The 13,030-nt window shown below is 38.4% G+C and overlaps 1 protein-coding gene across 1 annotated transcript; it reads left to right on the top strand.

Moving 5' to 3' along the window:
- The first annotated feature begins 1,055 nt into the window (after positions 1 to 1,055).
- On the top strand, positions 1,056 to 2,420 carry LOC139891817 (putative glycosyltransferase 7). Its single transcript, XM_071874822.1, has 2 exons — positions 1,056 to 1,161; positions 1,237 to 2,420. Exons 1-2 carry the CDS (start codon positions 1,056 to 1,058, stop codon positions 2,418 to 2,420), a joined length of 1,290 nt encoding a protein of 429 aa, XP_071730923.1.
- The last annotated feature ends 10,610 nt before the right edge of the window (positions 2,421 to 13,030 follow it).

The following is a 13,030-nucleotide window of genomic DNA, read 5'->3' as shown; positions in this document are numbered from 1 at the left end:
CTACTGATGATGTATATTGAATGGATATGTAGCCCGTTAATTGCCCCATATTGTTGTATTTTTGCCCATGTGTTGTTGATATTGTAAGTATCCATGTAAGTTTGTGGGTTTTGTTGAAAATGAATCTAAAATGGTTGAAGCTTCACTAGAGCTTCATGGGTTTATTAAATGTGTTTGTTTATGATTTTGAAATTAAATTTAATGGCAATGTATACTGGCCATGATGGTTTTAAAGCAATATTCAAAGAATAAAATCAATGGCTAATGTCCAAAGATCCAAGAATATTGGGTGATTCAAATGCCATAACTTAGAATTTTTAGATGAGTTTTGTTATAAAATGTTGTTTTGATATATTTCTTTTTTTCAAATTGAAATTTATAGCACAATGAATAAAATACGGAGTAGTAGTTGTAAGGAGGTTTGTTATGAACAAAATTAGGGTTTATGATTTTCATGACAGAGGAAGAAAAAGGAGGTGCAGGTAACACCTAAAAGGGATTAATGAAGAATGGATGCAGGTAACACCTACCTAAAAGGGGGTAAAAGGAGGTAAAAGGACCATTGTACCCTCATGTGCAACTCATGTGCAACACTCTACCGTTAAAATATCACAGACGTTAGGCAAATGGACTCCCCATGAAACAAATGCATACCACAATGACCACCCAAGTCAAAAAAATTCTTTTGGACTCCGCTTGTTATTTCGAATATACCACAGGGACCCGGTGCAATTTTGTCTATCTTAAAAGCAATAATTTCATCAACACAAATCCAGTCTACAATGATAGTAACCATGACGCCATTAAAACATCCTTAATTTAATAAACATTGTCACCTCATTTGGATTCATCCACAATAATGTTTATCATACCGTCCCTTTGATTTTTTTTTCTTCATAGCTGATCTAATATAACCATAAACATTAATTATTATAGCTGGCTACCACAATTCTAACACGACAATTCATTCCTTATTGATACTCAGCATGTACAAATAAAATGCAACCACGATCAATTTTATATCACTAAATCAAACAATCAAACAAACCACGATCATGCCAAATCGCAGAGGCAGCTCATCCTTATTCTCTAATGGAATACCAATCGTAGGTGGCACTATTGTTGTTCTTTCACTATTATGGACTTTTTGGCCCATTATCAGTTTCAGTTTTATACCATCTCACCCTTCACTTAATATCAGAACCGGAGGTACTCATACTTTAAAAATATTTCCAGACAAAAGCAATAATGTTTTTTCTCAACTTCACGGGTTTGATCATACTCACATCTTTGGTCATGGGATTAATATGACACATGACCCACCCGAACCCACATTTTACGACGACCCGGAACTAACTTACACTATCGACAAGCCTATAAAAAACTGGGATGAAAAAAGACGTGAGTGGTTATGGTTACACCCTTCGTTTTTACCGGGTTTGGAGAAACGGGTTTTGTTGGTAACCGGTTCACAATCCAACCCGTGTCAGAACCCGATAGGTGATCATTTGTTGTTAAGGTATTTCAAGAATAAAGTTGATTATTGTCGAATACACGGGTACGATATCTTTTACAATAATGTTTTGTTTCAGCCGGAAATGTTTACATACTGGGCTAAAATCCCAACGGTCAGGGCCACTATGTTGGCCCACCCTGAAGCCGAGTGGATATGGTGGGTTGATGCAGACGCTGTTTTTACGGATATGGATTTTAAGTTGCCGCTCGAACGTTATAAAAATCATAACTTTGTCGTCCACGGTTGGCCCGAATTAATTTACGAGAACAAAAGTTGGACGAGTTTAAATGCGGGTGTTTTTTTGATTAGAAATAGTCAATGGGCTCTTGACTTTATGGATGTTTGGTCGGGTATGGGCCCCCAGACTCCGAATTATGAAAAATGGGGTGAGATTTTGAGGGAGACTTGTAAAGACAAGGCGAAACCCGAATCCGATGATCAAACGGGTTTAGTTTATTTATTATTACGAGAAAAAGAAAAATGGGGGGATAAAATATACGTGGAAGATGAGTATTATTTCGAAGGGTATTGGATGGAAATTGTGGGGAGATTGGAAAACATAACGGAGAAATATAACGGTGTTGAGAGAGGGGTGCGTAGGTTAAGGAGAAGACATGCGGAAAAAGTGAGGGAAGGCTATAGTGCGTTGTGGGAGGAGTATTTGAAAGGGGCGGGGTATGGGAGGGATGGATGGAGAAGACCGTTTATAACGCATTTTACGGGGTGTCAACCGTGTAGTGGTACGCATAATGAGTTGTACTCTAGGCAGAGTTGTTGGGATGCGATGCAAAAGGTGTTGAATTTTGCTGATAATCAGGTGTTGCGTAGCTATGGTTTCGTTCACCCGAGTTTAGGGGATTCGGGCTCGGTTGTGCCACTGCCGTTTGATAATTATCATGCTTAAAGAAGCTTGTATGTCGTTTGAGAAAGAGGTGAAGTATGCAACTTGTAACTAGAAATAGCTATTTATGTTTAATTGCTATATTTGTTTATGTTTATAATATAATGGTTTAGAAAGTGTTTAATAGTTTGGTATAAAACAGTACTGAGTGTAATTTTTATAGTCTGGAGTAGAAAGTAGAATGTTACAAATGTGATTTTAAAGTGTGGAGTAGAATGTGACATGAGTTTATTAGTTAGGATATAATGAAAAGGCTAATATATCATAAAAGTCCTACATAATTTTCATATCTACTAAATTTGTCAAATCTTACAACTTTAATCTTTTATTGTTCCTAAAAAAGTGATTGATAATCTTGAATCTTTGAGATCTAACTTTTTCTGGGGCGGTACTGATCACACTCATAAATTGCATCGGATAAAGTGGCGTACCATGTTAAATCCTCTCGAGAATGGTGGCTTAAACGTGACAAGTTTACGATCCTTGAATCTTGCTCTTATTTATAAATAGTGGTGGAGGTTTCTAAACAACAAAGACTCGAAGTGGGCTACCATTATATGTAACATCCCGCATTTTTCCGTTAAATTTATTTTTAACACTGTCTTTTTTTTTTAAATAATATCTTTCGTTATTTAAATTCGTAGTTTCCGTTGACTAACGTTCATAATATTACCGGTATTTAATTATAACATCACTCGTCTACTCGAGCGTTTTTTCTTTTAAAATATTCGTTTGGTTAATTCCCGCACCCGCTTTGAAACTTGAGGGACGAAAATTGGCTAGGGGACAAACTAGTTGACTAGGTCAACTAGTCAACCATTTATCCCCACCACTCATTCAACCTCCTCCTTCTTTTTCTTACTTCTCTTTTTCTCTCCATCTCAAAAACACACACAAACACCCAATTCAATTATTCATCATCTAAATTCGATCTAGGAGGCCAACATCAAAACAAATTACATATTCGTGATCCTCTCTTCATCCTCTACATTTTGGTACCAATTTCATCACATTTGGGTAACATTTCTAAAACACTAGATTTCTCCAAATTCGTTTATTATACTTGAAATGGTGTTAATTAGTGTCTATGGCTCAAGTATAACATGAATATATGTTTTGTTTGCTCGATTTGTTGTTTTGGAGTAACTAGCATGAACTTGAAAATGAGTGTGTTAAATCTTTGATTTTGGATGAGTTAATGTTGTTAAATTGTTAAAGTTCATGTTTTAATTGTGTTACTAGTAACACTAGCTTCGTTTTGATGCGTAGGTTGATTAAGAAAACTTCAAACACATGATTATTGATTTTTGTGAATTTTGGTTAGGGTTTGGTAGACTTAAAACGAACTTTCGATGTTTTGAATGCCATGAATTGTTATTAGTAAGTGTTTAGTTGTAATGTATGTTTCATTACCTTCAAAACGGCATATCATATGTGTGAATTGGATTCCCGAATCTTAAAATGCATTTTGTGAACTTGAAACTTTGAAAATAAACCTTTAATGATCATTTGACGAGATTTCGGTTATTGCAATTGATGTTTTTGCTTGATGAAAAGTGGTTAGTAGTATTCCTCGTCAAAATACCTTTCCAACGACATAAGATACGTGTTCTAAGTGTTTACGGTTTGTGATTTGTGCTAAATTGAAGTTTGGTTGAGACCTTGAACTTTTGAAACGGACCAGGCACCAGGCCACGCCTATTGGCGCGGCGCGACACCAGGGGCCGCGGCGCGGCATTTTCCGTGTTTGGCTTCTGACCTACTTTGTCAAATTTCTAAAAATGTTTGCTATGCTACGTACCTCCGATTCACATGTAATTTGTTCTAACATGCTTATATATGAATAATAACCTCAGAAAAATAGTTCGAGACCCGACCCGAACGTGTTGACTTTTTGTTGACTTTGACTTGACCGAGTTTGACTTTTAGTTAAACTTAGCCAAACGTTTATGCAATCATTCTAATATTCTTTTATACTTGATTCTTGCATGAAACTTGACAACGTGATTCACATGCTATACTATTCGAGTCGTAACGAGCTATAGGACTAATTGAACACATTTCACCCGACCTAGTGTCGTAACAGGTTAATTGATACAACTTACTTGTTTAGGTCAAGGCTAAGCAACTTTCATGCATACGTTTACTTTGTGAAGTACTTTTATACTCGTGCACTCGAGGTGAGATCATAGTCCCACCTTTTCAACAACTTTTTATACTTTAAATTGTGGGTTGAGAAACATATACTTTGTTACATTTTGTACTACTTACTTTTATACTTTGAACACAAGTACGATGAAACAAACATTCCACAGCGAGTTAGAACAAAAATCCTCAATTCGATTATCATTAGTTACACTTGCAGGGTGTAAGCGAGAACTTATATTGTGTGGCAATACGGGTTTGACAAACCCTCATTTCGGACGGTTCGCTACCGTCTACGGATGAAATATATTTTCGAGAAACAGTGTATGTTCTAACACTATTTTGATGGGGTTCTATGGAAGGAAACGTTAAGTCTTGATAATTGGGTGCTCGCAAACAATACTTTTAGAATGCAAACGATTTTGATAATCAACGTTATGGGAATACTAAATCTTGTGGTTCAAAAACAACGTTTATTACAAACACCTATGATTTCACCAACGTTTTTCGTTGACAGTTTTCTATATGTTTCTCAGGTTCATACATGGCTATTTTATACATGCTTCCGCTTAAACTCATACTTGCTTGGGGTCAAGCATACATGCATACGCCCTGATTACTTGCTTGGAGTCAAGCATAGATACATACTTATGCTATTAATAGCAACTGTAATTTTAAACTAATTATGTCGCAAGTTATTTCATTTATACATTACTAATTTTGTAACCTTAAACTTGTTGTCGAACCGTTTGTAAACTAAACTTTGCAAGTCTTGCACTTTTCAAATGAATGCGACATAATTTTGGTCAAACGAGTCTCATATAGGGACTACGACCACGTTACGGGACCTAAGTTAGCGGCGCCGTCAATGACGATTTTGTCGGGTCGCTACAGATGGTATCAGAGCGTTGGTTGTAGGGATCTAGGATATGCATTAGTGTGTCTAACAGAGTCGTTAGGACGCATTAGTGAATCTAGACTACAACCGAATAGTTAGCCATTGCATTCTGACATACATTTGCTATAGATAGCACTTACTTGACTATTTGTGCATTATACTTGAATCATTCTTAGGCAAACTTCTTAATGGTACCAAGTTTTTCATCATACTAATCCGTATTCTGCCGCTTTCTGGTAAAACACGTAAATTCAAGATTCATACGCGTAAGGATGGCGACGACTTCATTAGTCACACTAGTTCGGGAACTCTATCTCCTCGGTTGTTATTCGTCATGGTCCCGGCTTACTATCCACAAGTGTTGTAAAGTTACCACCACTACTTTAGATGAGTATCGTTATCACTACTTATCACTACGGTTACGTACTACTCATTATCATAATTCGTTACTCTTTTCGTGCCTAAAGACATTATTGTTTGACTTGAACCGCATTGACGTGAACAATCATTTATACACTTCCCTCGGAGAACTGTAAGACCCTAATAATAATTGTATATCAGTGTAATTATGGTACATGAAGTGTGGGTGACCTTGTATATTAAAACAGAGGTCAGAGGGCGAACTGAGCAGGGTGCGCTCAGCGCACACTTAGGGGTGCGCCTGGCGCACTCCTCACTGTAGCCGGGTTCTGTTGTTTTATTCAGATATTTTGATGGGCATTTTGGTAATTTCACTTGTGGACGTATTGGAGGCCAGTAGGTCAGATCTTGGGGTATCATTCACTCCATTTTCAACAACCTTATCTTCTTCACTTTAATTTTGGAGAGAGAGTGTGATTTCTTGAGTGAGAAAGCTTAAATCCAAGAGGAAAAAGTTGTTCTCGGGCCAAAGTGCGGGTATTAAAGTCGTTTATCTACTCACTAGCTACGTTGGGGTTGTAGTGGTAAGCTCTAATCTTGATTTCCTTACTTTGATTTTGTGTAGGGTTAGGGTTTGGGTAAATGAAGAACATAAAACCCATATTTGTTGATTTTGGGTGTTCTTGGGTAAGATGGAGTCATGAAGACTCAATGGTAACTAACTTAGGGCTTCAAAGTGTTAATTGATGTTATGAGTCCTAATTGGTTAGTTAATTACTAGCACACCTAGCTAATTGGTAAATGGGTATTAGTTGGGTTAGTGGATGACTCGAAATGGGTGTGTTGACTTTAAATGAGTCAAAGGGGTTAATGATTTACATAGTTTGAGATTATGGGTATGAATTACCCTAATTGTGTTATAGTTAGTGTTGATAGACCTTAATCACTAGCTTTTAGGTGATTCACGATGGTCTTGACCCTTAAGGGGCGGTTTTGGTGAAAATGGGGCATTTAATGCATTTAAGTCATTAAATGCGCTTGAGTGAATTGTTGGTGTTTAGCCCAACAAGTTTGTTTGTTGATTGAGTACTTATTGTATTAGGTACTCGGCTTTGAAGCATTCGAAAGTATAAAATCATCACCAAATCATTGAGGTGAGTGGAATAATTATATATGTGTGTATATGATTTATTTGCTTGTGGGGTATGGGTTAAAGTTCGATGTTGACGATACCATATCCTAGAGTATATTGTTGGTACGTTTTGATGAGGGTTTAAGTTCGATGTTGACGATACCTCATGTATGGATTTAAAGTTCGATGTTGACGAAGCCATACCGCTATTGTAGTGAAATTCGATGAGGGTTTTAAGTTCGATGTTGACGATACCTCATATGTGGGTTTAAGTTCGATGTTGACGATACCACATTTATTGGGACGAATGGGAATTAAGTTCGATGTTGACGATACCATTCGTTGAGCTAGCCTTGAGATTCGAATAATAATGGATGTTGTAAACATCAATGCTTATGTATTGTGCTGTTGCACTATATGATATTGTTATACTAGCTTATGTTATAGAGGATATAGCGTTATACATTATAAAGGTATGCTAATTATGTTGCTAGTATGTATGCGGATATGTTGTAAGTGTTTGCAAGTAAGTAAGTTATATATGTATATGTATAATTATTGCATTCACTAAGCTTTGCTTACCCTCTCGTTGTTTATCTTTTTATAGGCTCGGGCGTTGATAAGGGTAAGGGCGTACGGTTGGATTAGAGATTTTCCGCTTGTTGTTTGATAGGGGACGCTTTTTGTAGCGACCCGACAAAATCGTCATTGACGGCGCCGTCTACTTAGGTCCCGTTACGTGGTCATAAGTCTTTAAAACAACGTTTGACCAAAAGATATGTCGCATTCATTTCAAATGTAAAGATTGTTCAAAGTTTACGAGAATAGTTCCACCACAAGTTACGTTACAAAGTTATAAGTACAAATGAAACTTATGCGACACAATTTAAAAGTAGCCAAAAAACGCTCCATGTATGCATATATACTCGTCATCCAATGCAATTATCAAAATAATGAGCGGAAGCATGTATCATGTATCGTTCAAGGACCTGAGAAAAACATAGAAATCTGTCAACGAAAACGTTGGTGAAATCATAGGTTTAAGTAAGTAAGTACAAGTGAACCACAAGATTTGCATCAATGAAATAATAGTAATACATTCCAAAAGTTTGTTTCACGAGCACCCAATTATCAATGCTTAACATTCCTTCCATAGAACCCCATCACTTAGTGCTAGAACATACACTGTTTCTCGAAAATATATTTCATTCGTAAACGGTAGCGAACCGTTTGAATGAGGGTTTGTCAAACCCATATGGATCCATACAACATAAGTTCTCGCTTACACCCGGCAAGTGTAACTAATGATAATCGAATTGAGGATTTTGTTCTAAACTCGTATGTAGAATGTTTGTTTTCCTGTACTTGTGTTCACTTAGTAAAGAAATGTTTATGTTTTCTCATCCCAAATGTAAGTTCAAAAAGAGTAAAAGTGGGACTATGATCTCACCTTGAGTGCACGAGTAGTAAAGTACTTCAACAAGTAAACGTGTGCAAAGAACAATGCTAGTCTTGACCTAAACAATAGGTTGTATCAATAACGGTAAACACGATAGGTCAAAGATGTTCAATTAGTCCTATGGCTCGTTAAGACTCGATCATAATAGCATGTGAATCAAATTGTCATGTTTCATGCAAGGTACAAGTATAAAAACATGTTAGAACGATTGCACAATTATTTGGTTAAGTTTGATTAAAAGTCAACTTGGTCGGGTCAAAGTCAACGGAAAAGTCAACGGGGTCGGGTTGGGTATCCGACAATTTTTCTAAGTTATATAATCATATATGAGCATGTTGGCCAAGTTTCATGTTAATCGGAGGTCCGTAGCATAGCAAACATTTTTATGTCAAATGACCAAAGCAAACAGCCAGTTTTAGTGTATCAGGACGGTGTCCCAAAATCAGGACGGTGTCCCAGTATGAAGAGTGGGACGGCGTCCCAAAATCAGGACGGTGTCCTGATATGAAGAGTGGGATGGCGTCCAAGAGGGTGGGACGGCGTCCCAAATGGCTTACAGGTCCTGTTTGCTGAATTACACAAGTGCACGACCCAAACTTCAAATAATCATAACTTATGATCCGCAAACAATTAGAACATGTATTTTATATCACCGGAAAGCTCTTTCGACAAGGAACACAACTAGATACATTAACTAAATCAAATTTATCATTTAAGACAACAATAACCTCGTCGAATGTTCGTTAAACGTCCAAAATCAAAGTTTCAAGTTCATCAAGATGCATTTCAAGTTCCGGGAATCCAATTTACATGCATGATATGCCGTTTTGAAGGTAATGAAACATGTAATACAACTAAACACTTATCAATAACATTAACAAGCGTTCAACGCATCAAAAGTTCGTTTTAAAGCTATCAAACCCTAACCAAAAGTTCACAAAATCAATAATCGCGTTTATGAAGTTTCTTTAATCAATCTATACATCAAAATGAAGCTAATGATACTAGTAACACTTTTAAAACATGCACATTAACAATCTAATAACATTTGATCATCCAAAATCAAGGATTTAGCAAGTAATTTTCATAATGAACTAGTTACACCAAAAACAACAAATCGAGCATACAAATTACATACACGACATCACAATGAGCCATAGACACTAATTAACATACTTTTAAGTCAAGAACACAAATTTAAAGAAAACTAGTGTTTTAGAAATGTTACCCAAACGAGATGAAGTTGGTACCAAAATGAAGAGGATGAAGAGAGGATCACGAATATGTAATTTATTTTGTTGTAAGCCTCCTAGGTCGAATTTAGATGATGATTGAATGAATTTGGTAAATGTGTGTGTGTTCTTGCTAGAGAGAAAGAGAGAGAGAGGGAGATGGTTGAATGGTGGTGATTGGGGTGGACTAGTTGACCTAGTCAACTAGTTTGCCCCGTGTCAATTTTAGTCCCTCGAGTTTGTAGTCGGGTGCGGAAAATACCTAAACGGAATATTTTAAAACGCGTATTAACGGGAGATGTTATAAACATATAACGGAGTTTAAATTAGTATAACGGAAAAGTAAATGGAAAAAGGCGGGATGTTACATTACCTACTCCTTAAAAGAAATTTCGTCCCGAAATTTAAGTAGGCGTAGTAGTCGTTGTTTCTTCCTCGAGATCTTGCGTTTCCGAATTCACGAATAGATGAGGATACTTCCTTTTCATTTGATCTTTTCTTTCCCAAGTAAACTCGGGTCCCCTTTTGGTGTTCCAACGGACTTTAACAATCGGGATTCGGCTTTGTTTCAATGTCTTGACGGAGGTGTCCACAATTTCAACCGGTTCCTCCACAAAATGAAGTTTGTCATCAATAGTAAGTTCCTCGAGAGGGATGATGATATCGGGTTCGGCAAGACACTTTTTCAAGTTAGATACATGGAAGGTAGGATGAACGGAACTCAGTTGAGGCGGAAGATCTAAACGATAAGCAACGGTTCCAATACGCTCCAAGATTTCGAAATGACCAATATACCGCGGATTTAGCTTCCCGCGTTTCCCAAAACGGATTACACCCTTCCAAGGTGCGACTTTTAACATTACTCGGTCACCGACTTGAAATTCAAGATCGTTGCGTCGTTTGTCGGTATAGCTCTTTTGACGACTTCGGGCCGTCCTAAGCCTATCTCGGATTTGAATGATTTTCTCGGTGGTTTCGTGAATGAGTTCGGGTCCGGTGATTTGCACGTCGCCTACCTCGGCCCAACAAAGAGGTGAACGACATTTGCGGCCATATAGCGCTTCAAAAGGTGCGACTTTAATACTCGCGTGATAACTATTGTTATAAGAGAACTCGGCGAGAGGTAAGTGCTTGTCCCAAGCTTTTCCGAAATCAACCACGCAAGCTCGTAACATGTATTCCAAAGTTTGAATTGTGCGTTCGCTTTGTCCATCGATTTGTGGATGATATGCGGTGCTCATGTCTAAATGCGTTCCCAACGCTTCTTGCAATGTACGCCAAAATCTAGAAACGAAACGGCCGTCTCGGTCGGAGATAATCGATAAAGGTACACCGTGTCGGGCTACGATCTCCTTAATGTAAAGTTGTGCAAGTTTCTCCATTTTGTCCGTTTCTTTCATGGCAAGGAAGTGTGCGGATTTGGTGAGACGGTCAACAATAACCCAAATGGTATCATAACCGCCCGTCGTTTTTGGTAGTTTGGTGATAAAATCCATCGTTATTCTTTCCCACTTCCATTGCGGGATCTCGGGTTGTTGAAGTAGTCCGGACGGTCTTTGGTGTTAGGCTTTGACTTTGGAACATGTCAAATACTTGGAAACATAAGTAGCTACGTCCCTTTTGATGTTAGGCCACCAATATAGCTGTTTAAGGTCGTGGTACATCTTATTGGCACGGGGGTGAATCGAGTATCGTGACTTATGGGCTTCATCTAAAATAAGGCTTCGTAGGTCCCCATAACTAGGCACCCAAATCCTTCCAGCGTAATATCGGAGTCCGGTCTCCCTAATTTCGAATCGAGAGACGAGAATGTTCAAGAGCTCGTGTGAAAGGTTTTCATCCTTGAGGGCCTCATCTTGGGCTACACGAATTTGACTATTGAGGTTGGTGTGAATGGTGATGTTTAAAGCTCGGACACGAAGAGGCACCGCTCTTTCTTTTTGACTTAAGGCATCGGCTACTACGTTTGCCTTCCCGAGATGGTAACGAAGCTCGCAATCGTAATCGTTCAATGTTTCAATCCACCGTCGTTGTCTCATGTTTAGTTGCTTTTGGTCGAAAATGTGTTGGAGACTTTTGTGGTCGGTAAAGATAGTACTCTTGGTTCCATAAAGATAGTGTCTCCACATTTTAAGTGCAAAGACAACGGCTCCGAGTTTGAGATCATGCGTCGTGTAGTTTCGTTCATGAATTTTGAGTTGTCGAGAAGCATAAGCAATGACTTTCGTTCGTTGCATCAATACACACCCAAAACCATGTTTCGAGGCATCGCAATATACAACAAAGTCATCATTGCCTTCGGGAAGTGACAAGATAGGAGCGGTGGTTAGCTTCGTTTTCAAGATTTGAAACGCGGATTCTTGCTCGGTCGCCCAAATGAATTTCTTTCCCTTGTGAGTTAATGCGGTTAGAGGACGTGCAACCAAAGAGAAGTTTTCGATGAATCTACGATAGTACCCGGCGAGACCCAAGAATTGACGAATGTGAGTAGGAGTAGTAGGAGTCTCCCATTTACTAATGGCTTCGATCTTCGTGGGATCGACTTTAATGCCTTGATCACTTACAACATGACCAAGAAATTGAACTTCCTTCAACCAAAATTCACACTTGGAGAATTTGGCATAAAGTCGTTCTTGTCTCAAGAGTTCAAGCACAAGTCGGAGATGTTGTTCGTGCTCTTCTTCATTTTTAGAGTAGATCAATATATCATCGATTAACACAATAACGAATTTATCGAGATACGGTTTGCACACGCGGTTCATAAGATCCATGAACACCGCCGGTGCGTTAGTGAGACCAAATGGGATGACGAGGAATTCATAACTACCATAACGAGTCCGGAAAGCGGTTTTGGAGACATCTTCCCCCTTAACCCTTAATTGATGATAACCCGAGCGGAGATCGATTTTCGAATATACACAAGACCCTTGTAGTTGATCAAAGAGGTCATCGATGTGAGGAAGAGGATATCGGTTCTTAACCGTCAATTTATTTAGTTCACGATAATCAATGCACATTCGTAGGGATCCGTCTTTCTTTTTAACAAACAAAATCGGAGCGCCCCAAGGTGAATGGCTAGGTTGGATAAAACCACGGTCAAGTAGTTCTTGGATTTGACTTTGCAATTCTTGCATTTCGGATGGAGCAAGTCTATACGGTGCACGTGCTATGGGTGCGGCTCCCGGAATAAGATCAATTTGGAATTCAACCGGTCGATGAGGTGGAAGACCCGGCAGTTCGTCGGGAAATACATCGGAAAAGTCACTAACAATTGGCACATCATCGATATGCTTCTCATCGGACTCGACTTTCTTAACGTGGGCAAGGATCGCAAAACAACCCTTACGGAGTAGTTTTCTAACTTTAAGGCACGAAACGAGGTTAAGT

Source organism: Rutidosis leptorrhynchoides, chromosome 2 (genome assembly GCF_046630445.1).
Source record: "Rutidosis leptorrhynchoides isolate AG116_Rl617_1_P2 chromosome 2, CSIRO_AGI_Rlap_v1, whole genome shotgun sequence".
NCBI classification, from domain to species: domain Eukaryota; kingdom Viridiplantae; phylum Streptophyta; class Magnoliopsida; order Asterales; family Asteraceae; genus Rutidosis; species Rutidosis leptorrhynchoides.
Note: the sequence above shows the minus strand (reverse complement) of the source record. Positions and strands in the feature narration are given on the sequence as shown.

Coding starts and splice junctions, on each gene's coding strand:
- LOC139891817 (XM_071874822.1), top strand. CDS start 1,056: ATGCCAAATCGCAGAGGCAGCTCATCCTTATTCTCTAATGGAATACCA. Junction 1,162..1,236: donor GACTTTTTGGCCCATTATCA/GTTTCAGTTTTA, acceptor AAATATTTCCAG/ACAAAAGCAATAATGTTTTT.